Below are 26,670 nucleotides of genomic sequence, written 5' to 3'. Positions count from 1 at the left end.
AAACGGCTAAAAAGTGAATGGATATGATTTTAAAATTAAATTTTGTGTATAGATTTCTGTAAAGAACGAATCTTTATTGGTTCAGAGAACATGTACGTAAAATACATGAAAATCTGATTAGTTAACCGAGAGAAATAACATATCCTAGGTTACAACTCCAATCCTCCATACGAGCTCTGGACAGTTTGTGCGGAGACGGGTGAGCCCGTGTTTTCAGTTCGTCCTGTCAAATCCACGTCGAAAGATGCGCTAGTACTACTACTAGTTTACCGTCTAATCGATGCTCGGTTTTCGTTGTGCAGGCAGCTAGCCCAGGCATAACGGCATAGGCACATGGAGCGTGTTTAGAATTAGAGCTATTCACTCGGAAGACCACTAGAGAAAAATCTTTCCCTCTCAGGTCCGTAGGAGAAAATTCCTTTTCTTAACAGGCGGTCTCGTTAAAATGTCACTTATTCTCGCGCTGTTGTAACACGCTAAAATACAATTTGCCTCATTTTTTCTTTAGAATTATGATTGTGAGTAGTGTATTGGTGCATATATATCATTTTGTTATATATAAATATAGTTTGTAATAAATATATGACATACTCACCACCTTATTTGATATTAAAAATCAATTTTACGAATCTAGTCAAAAACATGATATGTCTAATCCAATAATATTTTTGTGTTTTAGGTAATTATAAAGTTAACGAGAGTTTAAATCATTATGGTAAAAATATTGCTAAAAACTATAATAATACCACAAACTATACTCAAGTGATATCTTTGTAATATAGAGAAAAACAGCGACATAAGACCATTTTTATTTTGAAGTGGGGGTGCCTATGTTACCACGTGTATAGTGTTTTTTTTAAAAGAACCAGCATATAAATTCATCACATGTGTGAGAGTATCATGACACATATGGAGTTTTATATGTACCGGCTTTTAAGTTTGGTCCTATTCACATTCATTGCTCATGATATGGGCGAAAATCGCTTGTACGTGCCAGTTTTCGATGCACAACATATAGAATCACTTATTTGGTGTTCTATGCTAGTCATTGACGATCAAAATTAACTAAATATTGTTCTGATTATCAAATATGTATATGATCTGGATTTTTTTACACCTTTTTAATACTTATTTATAAAAATAACCATCTAAAAAATTATTTCAAAATACACACCATTTTGACCACATCATTGGCTGGTGTGTCAAAATAACACATATTTGTATTGGTATAGCATTATTGGTCACGCCGGCTAAACTAGCTTGGCAAGATAAGGCCAACCAGTCTGTGGTGAAACCAGTCTTAAGCTGTTTGTATTTAAAAATAAATATTACAATGTGCTAGTAGTAGAATTCTATTAAAAAATCTATCCTCAGAGGAGAGGTATGTGCATGTACTGATTACATAAAAAATACGTGTACTAATCATATTACTTGAAGATGAAACATCATCAAAGGTCGCTATATTTGCATAGCCGCCCCAACAGTGGTTGGGACAGGTGATTAATCACCGATTTAATTGTTTTTGTTGAAAAGCTGCTCATAAAACGCCTGTGCAGGTGGTGGCCTTGTAAAATCAAATCACCCTACAGAGATTACCTGAGATATCTTTTGGATATAGTGGCAGAATGTAGCCAAAGAATCTTTTATCTAAAAGCAAAAGATGGACTTAGACTTGTCACCAATCTTATCATTTTGTGTACCCCTAGACTCAGGGGGATGCTCCGTCGTCGGCTAGGCGTTATACTACCTCTCGTAAATGTATCATAAATATAAATATTTAACGTCGTTAAATTTTTTATAAATATTGAGTATTTATCTTATTTAAAAAAATTATCAAATATGTAAAGCTACATATATGTATAAAAGTATATTTAACAATAAATAAAATTATTTTTTTTAGTGATGAGGGAGTACGAGTTATTATATATATACTGTCTCGTAATACCTCCCTCGAAAAATAACTCATCTTTAACCAAACCAGAATATAATAAACTTTCATTATGGAAAAAAATACAGACTATGAGAAAGCACCTAAATGTACCTCGCTAAAATCTGAAGGTACAAATTTTTTACGTTAGAAAAATGTTATCTCAGGATACTATTTTAAATAAATTTCTCTCATTTTAGAAAAAGTATTTTTTTAGAAATACACAAAAGGCTTACGCATCTTTGTATTAAGAGGAATAAAAGTCATAGAAGTACAAACCTCATCAATTTACAGACAAGGGTACGTAAGGGGGAAAAGGTAAAATTATTTTAGTGTAAAAATAGAATTATTTTGTCGAACAGGGTTAGTACACATTTTATGTGTTTTCGTATCTAATAGTTCATCCAGCTATTTGATGTGCATGGACGTCTAGCACAGAATGATATTATTTTCAAGATATTAAAAACAGAATCAACAAAATTTAAACAAAGAGGAGCTAAATAGTAGTACAACTGACCAGGGAGACCCCATGGATGCAGGTCAGAAGCTTGAGCCCGGCCGACTACGTGCATGGTCACTTGGTCAGCATGGACGTGAGCACAGCATCCATCAACCTGGTGCTTATGTAAAGCGGCAGTAGGCCAATCCTCCTTCCTGCTGAAAAGGAAAAGAAAATGTCAGTACGCCGCTAAGAGCGCTATAAGTCAGCTATAAGATAAGAGGGGGAGAGAAGAGAGATGGACTACTAATTTGTAGCCAGCTGCATACGGGCTCAAGACAAACTGTGTATGACATGTAGGACCATTTGTATTGATGTTTTGTAGGTAACTATTGTATGAATTGACTATTAGATTGACTATAGATGAATTGGAGCTTATAGTTGGCTATACTATTGAACTTGCTCTAAATACTACAGTACACCTTTTTTCGTAAGACATTGACTTTTTTATACACATTTGACTATTCATCTTATTTAATTTTTTAATATGTAAAGATATATATATATATGTATAAAAGTATATTTAATAAAAAATAAAATGATATAAAAATAATTAATAATTATGTAAATTTTTTAATAAAAATAAATAGTTAAACATGTATAAAAACATCCACAGGGTCAAAAGGTTAGGGATATAACAAAGTTTGGGCTGTGCAATCGGGGCCAGATCAACATGCAATGCAGATGCAGTAGAAACTGGACCTTGCATTAATTACGGCCATTCATCCACAGCCAGAATATCAGCCCAACACAAACAGGTAGTAGTTTCAAACATGTTGTATTCTATGGGCCATGTCTAGCTCAGGTTTCAGCCTGATAAACTATCTAGAGCCCACTTATGCCTTTGAGGTGTGCTGTCCAAGAATTGGGCTGATTTTTCTCGATGATACAGGTGTTATCTAGGATATGATGAGCCAATTTTACTTTACTCCAATAGATAAGATAACCTTCCAAGATCCTCTTAAGAAAAAGAAGAAAAAAAAGATAGCCTTTCAAGAAAAGATGACCAGCTAAATGACAAGCAAAGCGTAATCACATCCACCATTCCAAGTTACTTTCGGAGAGGTCTTTGAGAATGCGAAATGGTTAATGTATAGATAATTACGTATCAATGTGCTCCTGACCTGTCTTATCTTTTGCTCGGATTTCACTTTCTCGTGTCCAGAACTTCAGAAGTCCAGATTACTTCAGTTACAAACCTGCAGTCATATATATAGAAACAACTTTTCACTTCCTTAGTCCTCACATATATATGAATGATGCCATGAGTAAATGCAACAAGAGTTCAAACCAACGACAAAAGGCGTTGCAATTTCAGCGTTAAAACCGACAGGTCCGGTTTGTCCAAATAATGTATCAGATAAAAACTGCCACTTTTCACCGGATTGTAATTAATCAGTAAATAATATATTGATTATTGAATACGAAAAGCCAAAACAGACGTAGGGATTACTCATAGCATGGTATATGAACCTCAAATGCCTTCCAAGTTCCTAACAATATGAGATGTAATGCATTTCAAAGTCACAGGAAGCGTTTGACGAGACGACAATAAAAAGGAGAAAAGGAAAAAAAAAACAAGATCAAACACCCTGATCCCATCCTGTCAAATAAATTCAAGAAAGCATGACATCTAGACATCTACCAATATATCAATTATATTCTTTCTCAGTTGAAATCGTTAATCCATAGAACATAACCAAGTTATTTTCAGACATCCCAATGTGGCTTAACAATGCAATAGCACAATGATGTAAATTAGCTTGGACCTTAATTGATAATCAGCCAATCAGACCAATTTGGCCCCATTGTTCATTAAAATATATTAATTTTCTTCAACTAAATCAGGGAACTTCAAACCATGAAAGAGCACAGCTCAAAGTGTACCATCTAAAAGATCAGCACGAACAATATTGTAAGACTGAGTAGAACGGAACAAGAATAACAATACAACACAAATTAACAGAAAATCTACACTGATGCAAGCCTGCCTACATCACCCCATTCACCGTAGCATTGACACTGACGGGAGGAGTAAAGGGACCAAGGAAGGAAGGCCAAGTGCCAAATGCCAATGGCTCGTTTATTCCGTGGGTATATTTCATAGCGCTTGGAACTCAAGCAACTTCTTTTACTGACATACTTTCTCCACAAGTGGCTCAATCAAGGCACACAAAAATGGTGTTGAATATGATAGTATGCTCAGGAGGGTTGGTATGGATCCATGGATAGCAGCAATCACACAACAAAATGGCTAGCTCATGCTCTTTCTGAGCTTTTTTTAACATCCTTGAAAAAATACTTTAAAGTATCGTATTTTTCAAATATAAAAAATTGGTTCCTTGATGTACTAATTTATTGGTACCTCAAGTTATTTTTTGAGAACGGTAAAAAAGCTTAGGTAGCAGCAAAATCCCACTCCCCTTGAAAAATTAGTACAGAAGCTTCGGAACAAGCTAGAGTGGATGATGAATTTGAGATCCAGATAGAGAGGAGGTAATGTGAAGATCAATCATGCCACCTGATTGCTGTACCTTGCATTGGAAACAAGGATATTTTTAGAAAATGCAAGCACTGTACTTGTTGCTAGCTACTCTGTGCTATAGTAAGTTACTATGCTTCTACCAAATATTCTACCAAACTGAAGAAGGATGGGCAGTTGGGCACTACTTTCTTTAAGAAATAATGAGGTGCATTTTTTAAACAACGAAATGCGTGCATTTTATTTACTACAATGCAAAGTGCACATATGTATGGATTCGAAGGTGTTCTGACAGTGTTATTTCACTATCAAGATTAAAAGAAAAAACCAAACAATATTTACAAACGAAAAATAATTTATGAATAAAAATATATATGCGTGTTTTTAGCAATCTAAAAACAAAGGCTGAAAAATAAACTACGATAACCCTAAATCAACTCAAATTTAAAGTTAAAATTTAAATTATAGTTTATAAGCATAACCAAAAACGAAAAGATGAGACAAAGATGAGACCCTACTTCAGCGTGTAAGTTCGCAAGACAGACTTCTTTCTTCTCTCCCATAATGGAAATTCAAAATTCACTGCATTTTCCTAAACAAAAGATTATATAATGTACATGAGTAGCACTCCCAAGATGGAGTATGATTTTTACACTCTACTACTACTGGTCACTGTCTGGCTGTCTGCACTACTGTATATATGCAATCGTAGTCCACAGCATGAACCAAAGGTACTGGACCAGATAATGAGAACTCGAAGCATATAAACGGTGCACAAAGACCGTGTCCAAGGGAAAAAGGCCAGCAAGCTAGCTGCTGCCTTGCTGATGGCCGCATGATGGAGATTCTAATCCAAGGGAAACAACAATTAGAAAGAAAGCAACCCAGATCACACCACCGCAAATTAAACCGTATTTTATTACCATCACACGCAGACCCCTTTTCTCCCGTCCCAATAATACACTCCTCTCTCGCGTGTCTGCCTTTTGAGCACATAAACACACCGCCCTCGCTCGCCATCATCGATCAATTCATCATGCCTAACCAAGTTTAGGCCCTAATCAACAACGCTTTGCTCTGCACACACACACCTCGATCGCCATGGGGAGAGCTCCGTGCTGCGACAAGGCGAGCGTGAAGAAGGGGCCATGGTCGCCGGAGGAGGACGCGAAGCTCAAGTCCTACATCGAGCAGAACGGCACCGGCGGCAACTGGATCGCCCTGCCCCAGAAGATCGGTATGTGCCTCGATTCGATTGATTTGGTGACGATGTTTGTGTGAGAAGCAGATGAAGAAAGAAGAAAGAAAGCTAATAAGTGCATGTGGGTTTGGGTTTTTTTGGTCGTGTAGGTTTGAAAAGGTGCGGCAAGAGCTGCCGGCTCCGGTGGCTGAACTACCTCCGGCCGAACATCAAGCACGGCGGCTTCTCGGAGGAGGAAGACAGGATCATCGTCAGCCTCTACATCAGCATAGGCAGCAGGTACTACTACTGTGGAATTAGCTGAGAAACCGGTAGGCAGGCAGGCAGGAGGGCACATGGGCATGAGAGGTGCAGTACAGCCTATGATCTGAAATGACCGTGTATGCATGGTGGCACAGGTGGTCGATAATAGCAGCGCAGCTGCCGGGGAGGACCGACAATGACATCAAGAACTACTGGAACACGAGGCTGAAGAAGAAGCTCTTCGGCAAGCAGTCGCGCAAGGATCAGAGGCAGCAGCAGCAGCTGGCGCGCCAGGCGGCGGCCGGCGACGACGGGCGGATCAAGCAAGAAGCGATCAGGGATGCGAGCGAGGCCGATGGCTTGGCTGCCGGCGCCAATTTCGGTAGCTGGCACCACCACCACCACCACCACGCCATGGCCGTGCCAGTGCACCCGATGATGTCGGCGCCGGTATTGGAAGGTGGCCGTGTCGGAGACGACGTCGATGAGTCAATCCGGAAGCTTCTTCTCAAGCTCGGCGGGACGAGCCCGTTGGCGGCCTTGCCGGCGCCGCCATGCATACCTCCCCCACCACCAATGTACGAGGAAGCCCCAGCTGTCCTCGCGGGGCCGCCATTGCCGCCGCTCAACGACGGCGGCGGCGGCGGCATGCGGTGCTCCAGCGCTCTGCCGGCGCTGGAGCTGGACGAGAGCTTCCACTTCAACCAGGTCAAGCTGGACGGGCTCGAGTGCTTCTTCGGCATGGGAGACCAGACCATAAGATGGAACGAGGTGAGCCCATTGGTTTGCCCTAGCAACGCCATGGCGTCGTCTTCGTCTAGCTCCCAGGGGATGCAGCAGTACTGCCTAGTCGAAGAACCAGCTCACCTCGGGATGCAGTAGCAATTCAGTTTTTGTGTTTCCGTGTACATGCATGATTATTGTGGTGTAAATCTGTAGCAATTCATGGGGAATGGGGAAAGATCGATGGGACCAAGCTTCAATTTCTTTCAACTCAAGAACAATAAGGTCGAGCTCTCACCACTCCCTGCTGATTTTTCATGTGATCGTCGTTGTGTGTGAGTCTAGTCTTTGAATGATATCTTCTCTATACTCTCTTGCTGCCATACAGAAACAGTTTATATTAGATTGTACGAGTTGCATTTATCTGTGTGCTTTGGCGTATTTTATCTGTACCAAGTGACAAGTACTGACCCTTGAACTTAATTAGACTTGAGGCTATCGCTAGAAATTTGTTTTGTGATCCTAATACCATACTATAGTCTATAGGGCACAATATTTACATTTTTTTTAAGAACATACGTACGCGCACACACTTTTATCGAGGTGAATGACGATCTTTACTCTCTTTTTTTTTTGTCCAATGTTACATGGTACTTCATGCGATATTAAGAGACATACTAATTAGGAACGCATGTCTACAAAATCCCCAGTACAACTTATATGCCCTACCTTTTTGTGTGCAAAGGCAAGAGAAGAATCAGTCTATACTCCTATTACTTAAATGTATTTGATATTCCAGTGCACTGGCCATTTTGGTAAAGTAAAATAATCTTCTACTTAATTAAGTGCCACAAGAGGTTTCGTTCATGACATATGAGATTGAGATTCAATGTGTTCAAACTTCCTCATGCTGTGTCAAATATATTTATGGTGACTAATCAGTGACCAAGTTTGGTATTTTGGAGTCTGAAATGATGGATTCATTTCTCTAGCTTCCATATGCAATTATCAAAACGTTTATTTGACTTAGGTGGTTTATCATTCCGTACAGTAGCCAAGTTAGTGCAAGAGTTAATATAACCATTAGTTGACATTTGCCTTGAACAAGTAGCTGTCATCCTGGGGAAGAAAACATATCTCAACCAAGGTACGAACTAAACGATATTTATATCTACTATTAAGCTAGCATGCCCCTTCCTACGACCAGGGAAAATGTCAGCTCAACAAACTGTTGTTCTAGAAAAAAAGGGAGAGAGAGAACTCAACTGACCTCTCTCTCATCATTGAAACCACACATTGTTCCAGTGAGATGTCGTCATTCATTTTCCATTTGGATGCCTGCATAAAATGAAGTAAAGAGCATGCTTAGTTAGGAGCTCTTAATAAATATATAAAGGAATTGAAAGGCGCAACATAATTGTACAAAGTTTCAAAGTACTTTATATTGTTTTGGGTGATTCCAGCCACAGTATTTATTAGGTTTACAATACAAAATATGATATTGTACTTCTAAGTAATTAAAGGAGTAATCAATAAACATGTTACATATATAGATATATTACGTTCATTTACTATAAGGTTCGATATCACCGTTAATTTCTACTTTGTTATAGGAGGAACTGAAAAACTGCAAGAAATTTAGATAAATATATACATTTGGCCTGGGTGTTTTTTTATATATGTTTTGCTAATTAAAGAAATCGAATGGATGAATTAAATTAAAATAAACTATTTTCATTGGCGCCACCATAATAAGCCGAAGCAGAAAGGTCAAGTTTACTTATGTTGCTTTGTTTGGTAAAAGAAGTTCTCGGACCCAGCCTATGTATATGATTATTAGGAAGAATCAGAATCATGCATCCATGGACAAACAAGTCTATCATCGGTTAGAAAAGAAATAGTATAGTACAGAGCATGCCTAAGAAGAGTCAAGTTGGTTAATTCACAGTCCAAGCCAGAAAGGAACCTGTAAATCTACCAAGGGCAAGAAGTCAAAGCTGCTTTGGTCACCTAACCTCGACATATAGGTGAGTTATAGGCATGTTTTAAAATGATTGGATTGATGGGACAGAGGCCATACATCTCATCTGTTGTGAAACGAAAATTTTATTTTGAATTGAATTTTCATGAGGCAGTCAATCGAGATAATGCCTGGTTTAGTTTCCAATTTTTTTTAAAAAAACATCATATCAAATTTTTGAACACCTAAATAAAGCATTAAACACAGATGAACCAAAAAACTAATTGCATAGTTATATAAGAAATCTTAAGACGAATCTTTTAAGTCTAATTAGTCTATGATTAACCATAAGTGCTACAGTAACCAACATATACTAATGACGGATTAATTAGGCTCAAAAGTTTCGTCTCGCGGTTTCTAGGCTAGCTGTGAAATTCGTTTTTTCATCCGTGTCAAAAACCCCTTCCGACATCTGGTTAAACGTTTAATGTGATGTTTTTGCCAAAAAATTTTGTCACTAAACACCACCTCAGTCGTCCCGTTGGTTGTCTCAATTTCCATCATGTAATTTGTTAATTCATAGTAATGTCTACAGTCTGCCATAGCTAATTATAGATTTATCATCTTATAGTATCTATGTAATTGCATTTGGACATCCACGGTATGCTATAATATCCATGTTTCATATTAAGTTTATTTTTAGCTTTTAGATATAATGTTTTGATTCTTCGTCTTATTTAAAAAAATTGCAATTAATATTTTTATTGTTACACGTAAATAGTATTTTATGTGTGACTAATTTTTTAAAAAATGAATGGTCAAACATTAGACACAGAAATCAAAAAATAAAATTATTATAGTAATATATAAAATATATTTAAACTGAGGCCACACTCACCTCATGGCCATCTTATCAGATGTGTCAATGATTAGTATAGCTCCTTAATATGATGTCCCGTACGGCCACAACATCTTTAGAGACATCTTGAAGTACACTTGTTGTAACAGCTCAGTTTCAATCAAATACCTAACACCTGCACAGATGGGGCAACAGCTTGAGTCTACAAAAGAGAGGCTACATGGTTCTCACAAGAGTCATTATCCTTGATTGAAACAACACTAATCACACAGCGAAACAATGTTCCAAAAGGCATAAATGCTTGTAAATGCACGTGCAGCTAGTCACGAACTACAAGCCTACACCATCCTCTTTGTCATGAATATAAATCATATCAATAATCACATAAGATAGATGTACAAATGATATGCAAAGTAATGCTATGTAAATGTTTTAATATCAAGGACTCTGTTACGTAAGCAGTGACACTGCAGGGAATTCACATACACTATGGTTTGGCGGATCATCTGCTTTGGAGTCAGTGAGCAATGTATGACACTCCGCATAATATAATGGACATGCATTCCCATTTTGTTAGACAAGAATTTTACAAAGGAAGCATAAGTGTCTAATAGAACATATTTAGATATAGTTTTGTAAAATAGAGTGGATATGAAGGGAAGGACTTCCATATCAATAATATTAAGTAGGAGGTGTGTCTCGAACCTAGTCCGGCTAGCCTACTAACTTGTTGCTAACTGGCAAGACTCGCTAGTTAGCTACGTGGCATTTTATCTAAGGGTCATTTTGGTTTGAAGGATTTTTGAAAGAAAAAATGAAGAAAATGAACTGTTTCCTCTGAAAATCCTGTAAAATTCCTGTGATGCGAAGAAGCCCTAATTGAGTATTAAACATTGTTTTAGAAGTAAACCACACTGTTGCTATAAGTTCAAACACATTAATTTACATTTTGATAATGCCAAAATTCCCCTCTCCTAGGCCCTTACACGCGAATACACACACAGAAGAGCACACAGCTGTCTTGTTTTTTCTGTTAGGCAAAAGCAACTTAATTTTTCCACAACAAAACAAAATTATTCAGCTTCTATGTAATATATACTTTCAGTAATGAACTGCCCATTTAATGCTTTATCAAAAATATGTGATATTTTCCGGTATAAGACAAATGGTAATCCTCTGTACGTATAGGATGATGGAGGTAACTGTTGTCTATGTATCTTTTACTGGTTGCTAGCTAGAAATAGGGGACAACACATGTTACTTGTTAGTATATGGCTATATCATTAACTGTTAGGCGGTGGACCGGTCATTGCTTGCTTTGCAACCTATCTTCACTGAAGGATGCAATAATAACATCACACAAAATTAACAAGAAATCTCAACAGGACATAATTAAGCTTATATGTATTACCCAAAAAAAAACTACTTTCCCTGAAAGCTACCCAAATTTCACTATAAAAACCATACATTGGCTGTAAAGTGGTGAGAATATCTCTGCTCAACTAGGTTTCTGCAAGAAAGAGCGGCTTGCAAAACGTCAAACATCATTCACAACTTGATGGCACATGCCGTCAACACTAGCTGAGTTTTAATTTATAAGTATTGCCTGCACCTGAGACAAGAGCTAAAGAGCCAGTACTGCGATGATAAAGAACTCAAGAAATCTGAGAAAGGAGGCTCGTTGTTTATTATATGACAGGGACAGTCACTAAGATAGATTTTGATGTTGCTTAACTTTTGTGATACTAATACAAAAGCTTTTCTTTTTTTTTAATCTAGCAGCCTCCTCTCACTTTGGGTAATATAATCTAATGCACCTATGTAAGTTTATTGACTGTCACAAGGCAGCCACTTTACTAACTTGTTCATTGTTCCATTACAAGAGGAAGAAGTCGAACTGGCTCTGATTATGTTGTCCAAGGAAGGATAAAGGAATAATCATAGTATGCTCACTGACCATCGTCTTCCATATGACTCTGTCCCCGATAAATATATTATATATGCATCTACACTTATTTTTATTGGGATGACAGCAAGTTTGTTAGATTAGAAAGTTTAAGCAATTATCTAGCTGCAAGCTAGCTAGGGTGCAGCATTGTGTCGCAATTGTCGTTGAACCGTCAAATCGTATAAAGTAAAAATGAATGGGGAAAGTGTGGTTGTGATGCAACATTGTGAAACATATGAATCAGCTAGGAATTAAGTATGTGTTGGCGTCGAAAATCGCCAACAAGCAGTACGATTGTGAAGAATAAATTGACTTTCGGCGGTGACAAACGAATGATTTCCAGCCAAATCGATAAAGAAAAGATTAATATACTCTTAGGCATAGAGAAAAAGAAAGAAGAGAACATGTGATGCAAAGTGTTTTTTTTTTTTGGTCGATTTTCTTGGGGGATAATTTCTCCAATGGGCCTAAACACTCATATAGGGCATCTAGTCTTTAGCTTGGGCCTACCATATTAATTGGAACATAATTACAAATTATCTCTAAAAAGGAAAATTTCGCTGGGCGAGTTCGATTGCAGAAAATCTTACCGGTCGGTTGGCACGCTGCTTCATGTTCGTCACTTCCATGCATACTTCCATACCATACATCTCCCGTAGGAATCTAAGATTATCTTCAATCAATATCATATCGTAACTTTGTCTACAACTCTCATTATTCACAGAAAATCCCAAAAACTGTAGTTCTGGATGCAAACAAAGGGATAGGAAGACAGAAGGTCTCTCTCTTTTTCTTTCTCATACTTACGTTTAGAGCATCTCTAACAGAGTTAATACTGTCTCTTAAGCCAAAATTTGGTAATTTTGATCAAAATCCAAACTTCAACAGACTTACCAATCGGCTAGCCAAACTACTCATCGTGCTGGCCAAAGTTGGCCAGCCAAAATTGCCTTGTCATGCTCACGCATGGGCCCCAGATATATTTCCTTTCTCCCCTCTCGTCACGTATCATTTCTCCCTCCCAGATCGATCGCACTCCCCCCCTCCTAGATCGAGTGTGGTAATGTGCCGCCCCTCCCCTCTCTGGATCGAGCGCACGGCCTGCCCCTTCCCTCTCTCCCTTGTCCACCGCCCCGTCGTCCCTAGAACAAGACCTGTTGTTCCCGAAGCAAGTGATTACTGTCACCATCCTAGACCGAGAGTCGTCGTCCCAGACCGAGAGCTTTTCGCCACCATCATCCCTCTAATTTCCACCGCCATCAACAACCCTCTTGTCGTTGTCCAACCTACTCCAACGCCTACAGCCTGCAGGTAAATACCCCCCATCCACCATTCCTTTCCCCTTTGTGTTGTGTTTATGTATAAATCCCTAGGGGTTTAGCAAAAGCTTAGGAGGTGAGCTTGACAAGGATGTGTGCGTGTGTATTTTTGTACATGTGCTTTAAATTTGATCAACAAGAACATACACCGATCTTGCCTAGCTAGCTACTATAGACTGTGTATTAGCAAAAGCTTGGCATATTTTGCTTCGGAAAAGGAACAACTTGACATGCAAGTAGATTTTCCCCTATGTCTATGAGAACAAGCACCAAAAGATCCAAAAATTTCTCAAAGGACAAAGACAGGGTGTTAGTTTCAGTTTGGCTTAATGATAGTATGGATCCAATCCAAGGCAATGAACAACTACATGACACCTATTGGGAGAGAATCCGTGCTTACTTCCATGAACTCAAAACGTTTGTTTCAGATCGCAATCATAGCTCTCTCATGCATCGTTGGGGTGATATACAGAAGAATAATGTCAAAAAGTTTGCATCTTGTATGGATGATGTGGAGCATAGGAGGCAAAGTGTGTGACAGAACGAGTTGGAACTAGCTGTTAAGATTTGGAGAGTTGGAAATGAAGATATTGTTAGAGTGTGTAGCAGATATGGAAAGGAATATTTTTTGTTAGTTGGTCAAATGGACAAATGGAGAACCAAAAATAGTCATACTATTGGAGATGCCTATAAGCCAAATTTTGAATTTTTAATCTTAAATTTGGAATTAATTTTGGGTTTTTTATCGTTGTTTATTTTTCAACCTTTACTTATAGATCACTAAGAACACATTCATAAATTATTTTATGTTTGCAAATATAACGTTTCACCTTTTTCCTCAAAAAGCAAGACAATGACCACTAGAAAACAACGAAGTCTTAAGTCTCGCTAGAGGATATTGTGACCTAGACTCTTCAAGCTTAGTTGAGGGACACCCCCTTGGCCAATTGCGAGAGCATGGCTTCTTCTGCCATCGCTTTAGCAGTTTCCCTCCAAGTCTGTTGCTTTGTCTCGAAGATTCTTTTGTTGTGCTCCTTCCAGATCAACCAGGCTCCTAAGGTAACGGTGGTGTTGAACTCTTGCCAACGACATTTGGGCAACTTCTTCTGAGCATCACAAAGCCAGTCCAGAAAGGATTGCTGGTTGAGTAACACACAGTTTGGTGGACCGATGGTGGTCAGCGCCATCCACCATAGTTGACACAACTCTAGGGAGAAAACCAAGATGTGGTCGATGGTCCCCTCGTGCCGGTCACAAAGGACATAGCAGCTAGGGTGAGAGATACCATGCATGCCAAGCCAGTATGTCGTCCAAGAATGACGAGGTGCAACCGGCCATAGAAAGTACTCCCTCCGGATATTTTAATTGACATCATTAACTTTTGGATATATGTTTGACCATTCGTCTTATTCAACTTTTTTGTGTAATATGTAAAACTATAAATCATACCTAAAATTATTTTAGTTATAAATCAAATCATAAAAAAATAATTAATAATTATATAATTTTTTAAATAAGACGAATGGTTAAATCCAGATCTAAAAGTCTGGAACGTCAATTAAGAAAAAACCAGTGAGTATCTGCATTGAGGGGTGCCAGAGTCTTCCACATTGGGGATGCAGGGAAGATAGTACGAAACAAGAACATTGGCCAGTAAGCTGATCTCATGGAGTACTGACCTGAGCTCTCCCATTTCCACCGGAAGCAGTCCGGCTGTTCGGCAGACAGGTTCACTAAGCACATCAACGGCTAAAGTTTGAGGTACTCAAGGACGGCTTGTGCTCCGAGCGACCGAATAAAATGTGTGCAGAACCTTGATTAGACTAGTCCAGTTAGTTAGTGTTCTTCTTCATCTACTCCTTGCTTGACTAAGACTAATCACCAAATTAAAGATACAATACTTTTCTTTCGGCTAATTGCTTGACTAAGAGCCAAATCATACCAATTAAACCCGCACTGATGTTACGATAAATTTGGCTATCAATAAGATGAAGTAAATTTCAAGAAATATGATATTGTTCACGTAATAAGAGATCTTACCATCTTTACAGTCTGCAAAATTTCCATGAGAGAGATCCATTCTTTGAAGACAAAGAATCGCTTTGTTCCTACATTAAATAATTATAAAGTGTATGCCATTAGAAATATTTTTCTCTATAAATTAAATGATGGAAGTAAGAAAATACTATTGAAACAACGTGCTATCTTATGATTCAGTTGCAGAGTAACATTTCAAGCAGCAGATCAGGCAGCATGGCATCAAACTGAATAAAAGATGCAAGCAGAGACCATCAAACAACACGTTCCTGTTGTTCAACATGCATGTAATGTTCTACGGCATGTTAAATTGTAAACATGATTAGTCTGAAAAATGGTTTTGCATGCTATTAGCTACGTGTCACCTCTCATATGGATAAATATACAGCCAGTTAAGTAGATTCCAAACCATGTGACGGAGGTGCATTTGATCCAATCAGGTTAATATATGCCAATGAACAGGAATCCAAAGTTATTCTATCGCATCCTTAGTCGATGTAACTGGTTTCACCTTAGGAACACACCCTACAGATTGATGAAATGCTAGAATGGTGTAGGATCTATCATTTGCTCTTTCGGCACAAGATGAGAGCCCCTTTTTCATGATCTCTATAAACTGATGGCCCCTACCAGTGAAAAGGAAAAGGGGGGGAAGGATAGCTCCTTAACTCAGCAAAGGTGTTCCTCCAACATGTAGATCCATAGCTGATTATAAATAGACTTCACAGATTTTACTAAGGAAAGTCTCCTTTGTGATACAGTTACCTCACAGATTTTAACTCAGTAAAGGCCTAGAAATATGAATCCATGTCCTACTGCACCATATATCCATATGGATGCATGAGAAGATGATGAAACATAGTGGTTTATTGGCTAGATTAAGTACATAAGAGTTCAGGTTCAATAGGTAGTCTGCCTTTAATAGAACTTGAATGTGGATAATTTGGTCAAGAGTCAAGCCTATAAAAAGGGCTGCAAGGAAGATAATGAAGTAACAAAAATCCAAGCTACCTCAGTAGCTTGGTGTAGCCGCACTGTATTGATTGACATAAGGGAATAAACAGATGAGATGTAAACTCGAGTTATAACAAAGCCTAATTAAGCTAATGCTTGACTTCAGTACATCGATCATTGGTCCAATCATACAGTTGAAGTCCCTATACAACTAGCAGAAGCCAACTGGAAGTCGTTCTATGGCGCATTTCATGGGTCTGATCATCTCACTGTGGCACCTAACAGGGACAAGTTTCACTTAAATCACTGCAGATATAATATGTGATTTTCTAATTGTTCATAAAATTCCACGCATAGAATTTCTCCACCCCGCGTTTTATCTAACCAAACCTCACATCACAGGCGTGTTAGTCCCCTTTTCAGTAGCAGCTTGTTCCCTAAACTCAAAAAAAAAATATATATCGGCAAATCGAACACTACCTGAAACCACCGTCGTCGTGATTTGCAGATCAAACAAATCAAACACCGCCACCGGTTCCAACACCAACACTCCAACCACCACCAAAATCCGCATGAAACCGCGCCGACCGTTCAACGAGCCAGAGATTTCGTCGCGCGAACCACACGATCCTATCTATAGCCATCCAGGCAGGCGGGGGAGGGGAAATCAAGGGCAAACCTCCGGATCGGGTACCTCCGATGGATGCGCGCGCAGGAGACGGCGAATTCCGCTCGCGCGAACACGATTCACGCGACGGGTCAAGGAAACCCTAGGATCTGTCTCCTCCGCCGCCGCAGCAGCAGCTTCCGCCTCTCCGCAAGCCTCGATCCTCCCTTTGGGGGTTGGAAATTTTTGGCGGCACGGCGGGGGTGGCAGCCGGCTGTCCCGCGCTCGACGTGGGAAGACTGGAGGTCGCGAAGCGTGGGCTTTTGTAGGCCCATCAGGCCTAGTTGCTACCAGTAGAAGTGTGGGCCTCCATAGGCCCGTCATGCCTAATTGGGCAGGCCGAGGCCGTGGGGCTTCCATTTCTGCATCTGATTGGGCCGGGAGTGACAGTTATAGCTTGTGGTGAAGTTCTGAGGGGCCGTTTGGATTCAACGATTTTTTTAAGTCCTTCGTCACATCGGATGTTTAGACGTTAATTAGAAATATTAAATATAAACTGATAATAAAATTAATTGAATAAATAAAGACTATTTCATTAGACAAAATTTTAAGCCTAACTAATCCACGATTAGCAAATGTTTACTATAGCATCATATTCGCTAATCATGGACTAATTAAGCTCAATAGATTCGTCTCGCGAAATAGTCGAGAGTATGAGGTGGGTTTTATTAATAGTCTATATTTAATACTTCTAATTTGTCCAAACATTCGATGTGATAGGGACTTAAAAAGTACTCGGGATCCAAACATGCCATAATTCTAACACAAAGTCTTTTACTATACTTTAGATATCGTCGTCACTCCTTCGTGTTGCCTCACACGCCGACGCTAATCTTTGCTTGAGCTCTCCGTATTGTCTCGTAGTGTTGCATCGATGTTAACAGATAATACTATATAGTTGGAATCGTCCGGTACCGGAGGATACCAAGTGGTTCCTAAGTGTTCCATCTGAAGAGAATCTCGTCTTGTAGTTGTCATGTAATATCTAATGGGACCGAGCATCTTCAAGAGTTTGTTTAAAATTAATTCCTAAACCTGTAAGTTGGGAACTATAATGGTAAACATATCTCCAATATGTTTCCAGTTCTATTTCTAATATTTACACATCGGTTGTTTCATAGGGTTGAGATATGTGTTTCCAATACAAGATATTCAATTTTGGGCTTACAGGGATAGGGTTAATTGGATATATTCCATTATAAATTTGTCAGTTTTAAAATATACCATTATTATTCGACTAATTGCAAGGATGTCATTATAATTTCAGAACTATTTGAAATATGCCATTAGAAAAAAATGGACCAAATTGCCATTTGTACCTACAAAGGGTGTAGTGAACAGCAGAGGGGTAATATGGTCTAGTTTTTTTAAAAAAATGCACCGAAAAGGTATAGAGTGGCATATTCGAATAGTTCTGAAATTATAATGGCATCCTTACCATTAGTCGAATAGTAATGGTATATTTTAAAAGTAGCAAATTTATAATGACATGGTCTAATTAACCATTGGGGATATGGATTTGTGTAATTTTTTTTGATTGATCCGGTATAAACTTTTAGGAGTAAAGTATTAGTATTAGCATTATCTTAGAGATACTATTAAAAGTTCTCCTAATTTGCGATGGAGTTGTTACCTATACAATTTAAGACTTTAAATGATATCCGGTGAATGAGAGAAAAGTTAAGGTTAAGTTTTGATGAATATAGTGCTTTTATACACCTTATAAGCACAACTTAAATCAAAGAGCCTTATAAGCTCAAGCTGTGGTGTTTTCTTTTCTCGGATGATTGCACGGGTGGCAGGAGAGCCGTCGGGGTAATTGTTTTTTTTATTAATTAGATCAATGCCATTATAAATTTGCTAGTTTGAAATATATCATTACTATTTGACTAATTGTAAATATGTTATTATAATTTCAGAAATATTTGAAATATGCCACTCCATACCCCCTTCGGTGTATTTTTTTAAAAAATAGACCATATTACCCCTATGTTGTTAGGTGCGCCTTTGATATATGCAAAGGGCAATTTAGTCCAAAAATAACATATATGAAATAGTTCTAAAATCATAATAACATCCTTACCATTAGTCGAATATTAATGGTATATTTTAAAACTGGCAAATTTATGATGACATGAATCTAATTAACCTTTTTTTAGGAAAAAGTCAAAAAAACATATTTGTAAAAGAAAAGTAATTTAGAAATAAAAAAATTATATACGTATACAAGTGATCTAATGACTATGGCTGAAAAATAAACTTCGGTGAAAAAATCTCTAAAGTCAACTATAAATTTAAGATTAAAATTTTAATTTTGGCTTGTAAATATAAGCCGAAGTAAAAACTCATTTTCGCTTAAAATATTTGATATTTCTATTTTTATCCCTCGTGAATTTCTGGTACAATTTCACACTACCATCACTCATCGCACTGTATTTTTCTGGTGCAGTTTCACACTCTCACTGCGTTACTGCATACCAAACTGCCAACGGCTCTGGCCTCTCAAGGAGACCGTGCCATGTGCCGGCAACGATCGTTTTATTTTCTTCCCCTTCCTCAAAAAATCGCTACTCCAACGCGCCGCTCCAACGGCTAGTTCCCGACCAGTCGCCAATCTCCCCCAACTCAAAAATCCACTGCCCCAGCCCCAACCACTTCGATCAGCAAGCTGCGCTCCGATCAGCCGAGAGATGGTGCTCATGGAGATCCCCTGGTCGAAGCGCGACATGGCGCGGGAGGGCGGCGAGGAGGAGGAGTACGACCGCGTGTTCTACGAGGACATCGAGGCGCCCAGGTTCGTCGACCTCACCGCGCCCGACGCCGCCCTCCCCACCGACGGCCCCTCCTGGTTCTGCCTCCGCATCGGTACGCCCTCACACCGATCCACCGCGTCTCTGCGAGATTCTGTTGTTGATGATGAATGCGCAGTCGCCGACCCTGAATTCCTAATCCGTGCCCGTGGTGCTGCGTGCGCAGGTTGCGACCAGAACCATGAGCAGGTTGACCCGGAGGCGCTGCACAGGAGCTTCTTCATGCGGGTGCGTCGCCTCTTCGTCCCGCCTCTCGCCATCGTGTGTGTGCGGGAATTTTGTGGTCAGGAGGTTGTAATGCTTCTGGTTTAATGGTGGCAGGTCATGGCGGCGAGGAGCCCCAACGTCCGGCTGCAGAAGGCGATCAGGAGGAGGAACCAGAGGTGGGAATTTCGATCTCTCTCTCGCGCGGCCTGCATGAATTTTGTATGGTTCATTCGATTGAAGTGGAACCCGTTTCGTGATCTGGTGGTGCAGCTCGACGCTGAAATGCCCGCACACCGCGCCGCCGAAGCCTCCCATGGCTCGGTTCGCGAGGCCAAGCACGGTGGCGGAGGCCGCCGAGAAGGCGGCGAAGCCCAAGCTGAAGACCCACCGGATCTGCACCCTCCGGGACTCTCCGCCCCGGACCAAGGCGGCGAGGGTCGAGGCGTCCAGCGCAAGGAAGAAAGCCCTGACGACGCCGAGGAGCAAGCCCGTCCGGCCGAGGCAGGAGCCGTTCCTCAGCGCGAAGCACCAGAAGGAGCCGGTAGCGGCGGCGAGGAAGGGGACGGTAGTGAAAGCTCTCTTCATGACCACGCCGAAGAAGGACGCCAGCCAGACGCCGGCGAAGGGCCAGGCGCAACCCCTGTCCGAGGTCTGTTCCAAGATGAAGAAACTGAATTTGGCGTGCCGGGAGGTGCCTAGCAGGTATCTTTGTTCGTCGTCGAATCAGAACACCGCCAAGAAATGCGATCAGACTGCAGCGAAGAGCATCAAGGCAGCTCAAGAGTCCAGGCAAGATGTGAGGAAGAAGAAGATATTAGGCTGCTCGTTGAAACTTGCCAACTCTGAAGTTGGTAAAGAAAACAGAAACGGCCCTGAGAACACAGCTGCGCATGAGAATGCATGCACAGAAGCTGAAAGCACCAATGAGGAACGAAAGGTGATTCAAGAATCCAGAATTGGGATAGAAACATCCAAAACTGACAATTGCGATGCCGATAAGGAGAATATGGCATACGTTGATCAGCCAACAGAGCAAATTTTCCGTTCCGATGGTGAAAACATGCAGCAGCTGGAGAACAATGAGAATGTTCCACAGAAGGTACTGAAACTGATGGCACTTAATTGGTTTTCCTCTTTGTGATTGTAGTTAAGACATGAGCCTGAAATTGTAATGGGCAATGTGCAGGTAGCTAAAATTCAGAGCAAAGTGCACGCAGAGCAAGGAGGAAAACTCAAGAAGACTACAAATCCAAAGCCATTTAGGCTGAGGACTGATGTGAGTTAATTACTACATTGTGCAATGCTCGTTGATGTGGAGTGTTTCACTCATGTACTAACCTTTTTTACTCCACCATGTTCAATCAGGAAAGAGGAGTGTTGAAAGAAGCAAACCCAGAAAGACACCAGGCGGTTACCGAGAACAACTCCATGGCTGCACTCAAGGATGGAAAAAGAGCAAACCAGGTAAGATCTACTACGCACACCAACTATAAGATTCCTAATGTAGTGGTCACTCGCTGATCTATTATGTATGTACGCTGATGCAGCAACTAGGAAGATGTCATGATGGAAAGGGACGAGACAAACCGATCTGTGGCGAGAAACAGGTGCGCATTGATATCTCCAAAAAGATTTTGCAGGTCCAACTCAATTTAGAAAACACTCCTCATGCTAAACTGCTGGTCTGCTGTTCTGTGTATATTCAGAAGAAGCAAACCAGAAACGTTGCCGCGGGTCAGCTTGATGAAACCAAAAGGGTCTTGAATAGCATTCGTTGCAACACTGTGAAGCCTGCCATGACGAATAGGAAAACAGTTGGGAAGTCAACAAGAAGTACCAACATAACAAGGTTTGCCCACAGCCCACACACAGGAAACAAAAATCTTTGGATGCGTTGAGAGAAATGTGTTTACAGAATGCAATCATGTAACATTTATTTTGTGTTTGTTCAGTGGCTCCATTGCACCGTCTCAGATTGGAAAAGAGAAGAAGAAGACCTCAGTGAAAATATCGAGACTCCAAGCAGCTGCAGCTTGATTGAAGTGACAACTGTTTTATTGTCAACTCCAAGGATGAAAATAGGAGTATGTATTTACTGTATCAGATTCATGCCCCGCTGTTCTTGAACTATACTGTAGTCTGTAATCGTCAGGACACTCACACCAACAAGGATGTATCATGTTTCCTTGTTCTGTCCATGCCGATTCGAGTGTTGAGTGGAATTCTTTTGTTCTGTACCATCCAGATTCTTTTGTAACTCGAAGGGCCTCGTCTTTTCGTTTTGGGCTTATACTTATAAGCCAAATTTTGAAAATTTTAATATTAAAGTTTGAGTTAATTTTAAGATTTTTATATCATAGTTTATTTCCTAACTTTTGTTTTTAGTTCGATAAGAACACGTATATAAAAATTTATTTACAAATTATTTTTTATTTGTCAATACGTCGTTTGTTTTTTTTCAATGGCCCTAAAAAGAAAATGTGGGGAAAGTAGAGGGCTGGCCCATTAGAAACTTAGATCAGTATATAAGTGAAATAAGCTCATGTGAGATCCCTTAACTTCACAGTGTTTTTGTTGTTGTAAATGCAAGCCCATTGGCTCACTGATCAGTCTGAAGTCTGAACAAAATACAGAATGGCAGAACATAAATTTGAATCCAGAATGTCACGAGGAGGAGGATTACTGATGCCCAGCCGCCCAGCCAATCCAAGCCAAACCCCTGGCCCCTCTCTCTCCCTCTCTCCTTCCTCTCTGCGTCGGTCCATCGAAAAAAAACGCAGAGATACTCGTTTATGATTTTTAATTACGCCGAAAATACACTTTTTTTATTAATTTCTTTGACAAAACTACACTATATATCAACATATATATTTTTCATTAAATTTTCTCAATTTTTTTAAATTCTCCTTAAATTTGAACTCGGTTACCGCAGTTTATCGAAGCCGTGTCTCCACAGAGGGGCGGTTACCGCGTTACCGTGACGGTAACCACGGTAACCTAAACTCTGACGTGGACCACCCACACGCAGGCAGCACTGCATCTGCGTTGTATTGTAGTGCAGAGCTGTTCATGTACACCAGATCAAGAGGTGCATCTCGCCATCTCGCCTACGGATACGGCTTGCCCGCTGCCATCAACTCTGCCATTGATGACCATGAACCCATTGGTTGGTCCTCCTCTCAGCTGGGTGTGCGGCAGCGTGGGATCCGGTGAATAGTTCGACGGATTTGCAACAGATTGATCAAAAGGATGGGATCTGGTAATGTTTCATCAAAGCTAGAAAGGTAGCGCTAGGAAGCTTCAACTGGGTCCTTCAGGATGGCCCAAATGGCCAAATGGACCGAGCAAAGATCTTCTGTCTCGCAGCATATTTGATCACTGATGCTTGCAGATCCAGCTGTCTGTAGCATCGCACGAGCGCCATCAGGCTTTGCCGAGAAAGCACAAGGATTTGCTGCACGGTTCCACTCAGGCTATCTTCTTTTCTAATTATTGATTTCAGATTTTTATTTACATGTTTTTTAAGCTTCTAAACAAAGAATCTACATAAAAGTTATTCCAGTGATCTTTTCAAAGAAAAATGTTAACTTCTTACAGTAATAGTTAATTAAATAAATTGTTGTTAGAACTTTTATATATATATATATATATATATATATATATATATATATATTCGTACCGATGATATAAAATAATCTGCACAAAAAAACCCCCCAAATTAGCTCTAGATATAAGTTTAAAATTCAAAATTCGCATATAAATAAATATAAGCAAGAAACAAAAAGACCCAGGTCAGTCATTTATAACTTGCATAGCGATCACAAAATTAAATAATTAAGAAAATCCAAATACCTTACTCCCTTTTATAAACCTCTTGATATTTAACCAAGTTCATAAAAAATATAGGAATATGTCCAATGCAAACTATAAAGTATAAAAACATGTTCAATAATGGATTTAGTACAACTAATTTGGTGATATAGATGCTAGTATTTTTTTGTTAAGCTTATAAAAAGTTGACATAAAATATTGACTTATGAAATGTATCAAGGGAGTAAAAGAGAAGAGCTCCACCTTAAATACTCAGACAGTTGGCACCTCGCAGCAAAGGGCAAGAAGCTTCCTTCTCGCGAGGTGCGGGAACATTCCTCCATGGATGCCGGCGGCTTCGAGATCGGAGATCCCAGTAATAAACAAGTGCGTGAACGCCCCAGTTAAACCGATGGACAGTACTGTAGTAGACTAGTGGTAGCTAGCAGCCGTGCTAAAAGCACCGGGTTAAATTAGGATTAGGAGGCGTACGGGCTGTCTCGCTGCAACTTGCAGGACGTGGTGCCGGCCGGCCGGCCGCCGGAAATGGCGCAGAGATCACGGCGGCCGCCGCGCGGCGCGGTGGCTGGCAGCGGCGATGCGCGGCGCGTCCTTTACCCCCTCTCGCTGTGTGGAGAGAGAGAGAGAGAGAAGACGGTGGGGTCGCCGGCCGGTTAATTTTCCGATCGATCTGGCATGCATGTGGTACGTGACAGGCAATACGTGCACGCACCAACGCACGTTCCTCCCGTACCGTTTCTTTTGTGCACATGTCGGGTTTACCTTTTTCGACTGAGGGGGTGATTGCCAAGGGTCATAGGTGCAAACGAAAAGTTTTTCTACATATATATTTTAGTAATCTAAAAACAAAAGTGGTAAGATAAACTATGATTAGAAAAACATAAAAGTAACCTTAAATTTAAGGTTAAAGATTTAAATTTTAGCTCAAAAGCAAAAGCAAAAAATGGGTGTGAGTGTTGAATTCGACCCGTGTCGACTATCAGCATCATAACTTCCGCTAAAATTCAATCAAAATTCACTTTAAAACTTTCATTCTCTGGTAAAAAATATTTGTTGTATAGGAAATGATTTGAACAAACTTCTAAAATTCCGACCATCAATAATTTATTAGATGCTTAGTTTAAATACCAAATAAGTGACACTCATAGATTCTACTTTAAAAAAATACTATCATAATATTATAAAATTATTAAACTTTGTAAAATTATTTCAACACAAAAATGTTTGTCGAAATTTTAGAATTTTTACTAAATTTTGTCCTAACCGATAAATATTTTTGCCTAAAGAAGGTATATTTTAAATATGATTTCTTGATAACTACTCAAAATCTTATTCATAGGCTGTGTTTGGCAAAGCCAATAAGTTACCTTAACCCCCTCGTTTTTCTGTGCACATTGCCCGAACTGCTAAACAATATATTTTTTTACAAATTTTCTATAGGAAGTTGTTTTAAAAAATCATATTAATCTATTTTTTATTTTTTAATAATTAATAATTAATTAATTATGTACTACTATCTTGATCGCGAAATAAGATCATTTTCCAGTTCTTTTCCTACAATGTTTTGACTTTTCGTCTTATTTAAATTTTTTTTGCGATTAATACTTTTATTTTTACTAGATGATAAAACATGAATAGTACTCTATGCGTGACTAATTTCTTTAATTTTTTGTACAATTTTTTTCAAATAAGACGAATGGTCAGTTGGACACGGAAAAACGGAAAATAAAGTTACGATAGGACAGAAGTAGTAATCTATTAATATGTTTTTCGTGCTAAATAACTAACCTCCTCCCCTGAGCCGAACGCATCCATAGTCTGCTTTCATCCCGCCTCGAAACCTCCGCATTACGTTATTTCTCATTTAGTTTCCGCAAAAAAGGGCAAACCTAAGTGAGCATTACACAAAGACCAATGAGTTTATAACATAAGCTTTTGTAGATCAGGCACATGATAAAGCTACTCTCTCCGTTCATTCAACGGAATAAGTAGCTAACAAAATTGTGTTACGTTAACAATCTCACACTCCTTTTTTATCCTCGCTGCCGCAATCATCATCGTTACTGGGCCAAAAACCACATATGGTCCATGAGAAGAAGAAAAAAGAAAAAGGGGAGGGAAAAAAACGCAATCCATGTCACATGCTTCTCCTCGCGAGCCGAGGTACCGTGATCGCGGACAGGGGCCCAAACCGCGAGATTGGACGCGCAGGCACGTGCGATTCACCCTCCATTTCCCCATCACCATGCCCCCGATCGCACGGTTTCCATTGATGCTCGCGGCGCGATCTGCCTGATTGGCGCCGGGAGTTTTATAGTGTTTGACGAGAAGAAATCCGTGTGATTTGCCAAGAAACAGCCAGACATGCCGCGTCTTTTGTCTGTATTATTATTCTTCGGCTTTCACTTAGATTTTCACACTACTAAACGATCGTTTTATATAGAATATTTTGTAAATCATCTTAAATATTACTTTTTTATATCTTATAATAGTTAATTTTATCGTTTATACTTATTAACTGGTTATCAAAAGTTCAAATAATTTTTTATATTTCGTCAAACAGTACGGGCTTTGTGGCCGTGGATAAGTCAGACGCCGCCTTTGGCCGACATGGCTAGCCAGTAAGCCAGCTACCAAGCATGTCCGCACTCCGTTTGCCGGCCGCCGGAAGGCTTTCACAGCTAGTTAGCAGCTCGCCCGGGCGGCCGGTCGGCCGTTGTTAATTGAACGACGAAAAGTCGATCGACGTCGCACAAACGGGTCATCGATCGACTGCTGTTGCTGCTGGCATTATACGTACGTGTTGCGGCTAATGTGCGTACGTAGGTCTAGTGTATACATTCTCAGGAGGATGAGTTCCCAAAAACTTTTCCAAAATACATCACATCGAATCTTTAGACATATAAATAAAATATTAAATATACATGAATATTAAAACTGATTAAATACTTATGAAAGAAATCATGAGACGAATCTTTTGAACCTAATTAGTACATGATTAGC

General features: G+C 39.7%; 2 protein-coding genes and 1 long non-coding RNA gene across 3 annotated transcripts; 2 read left to right on the top strand and 1 right to left on the bottom strand.

Moving 5' to 3' along the window:
* The first annotated feature begins 5,860 nt into the window (after nucleotides 1-5,860).
* LOC102716389 (transcription factor RAX3-like) lies at nucleotides 5,861-7,565 on the top strand. The gene is made up of 3 exons (XM_040522724.1): nucleotides 5,861-6,145; nucleotides 6,259-6,388; nucleotides 6,508-7,565. The coding sequence occupies exons 1-3, from the start codon at nucleotides 6,010-6,012 to the stop codon at nucleotides 7,232-7,234; spliced, it is 993 nt and encodes a 330-aa protein (XP_040378658.1). The 5' UTR covers nucleotides 5,861-6,009; the 3' UTR covers nucleotides 7,235-7,565.
* Nucleotides 7,566-8,117: 552 nt separating this feature from the next.
* Nucleotides 8,118-17,002, bottom strand: LOC121053978. Its single transcript, XR_005811461.1, has 4 exons — nucleotides 16,832-17,002; nucleotides 15,202-15,269; nucleotides 9,934-10,069; nucleotides 8,118-8,413 (listed from the first exon to the last, which is right to left on the bottom strand). It is a non-coding gene; the product is annotated as an uncharacterized LOC121053978 (long non-coding RNA).
* Nucleotides 17,003-19,428: 2,426 nt separating this feature from the next.
* Nucleotides 19,429-22,101, top strand: LOC102703479. The gene is made up of 9 exons (XM_006651792.3): nucleotides 19,429-19,684; nucleotides 19,796-19,857; nucleotides 19,951-20,012; nucleotides 20,107-20,935; nucleotides 21,023-21,112; nucleotides 21,202-21,300; nucleotides 21,384-21,443; nucleotides 21,543-21,685; nucleotides 21,789-22,101. Exons 1-9 carry the CDS (start codon nucleotides 19,510-19,512, stop codon nucleotides 21,871-21,873), a joined length of 1,605 nt encoding a protein of 534 aa, XP_006651855.1. The 5' UTR covers nucleotides 19,429-19,509; the 3' UTR covers nucleotides 21,874-22,101.
* Nucleotides 22,102-26,670: the final 4,569 nt, after the last annotated feature.

Source organism: Oryza brachyantha, chromosome 3, assembly GCF_000231095.2.
Source record: "Oryza brachyantha chromosome 3, ObraRS2, whole genome shotgun sequence".
Lineage (NCBI taxonomy): Eukaryota > Viridiplantae > Streptophyta > Magnoliopsida > Poales > Poaceae > Oryza > Oryza brachyantha.
The sequence above is the reverse complement of the archived record's forward strand: the minus strand, read 5'-3'. Positions and strand labels throughout refer to the sequence as shown.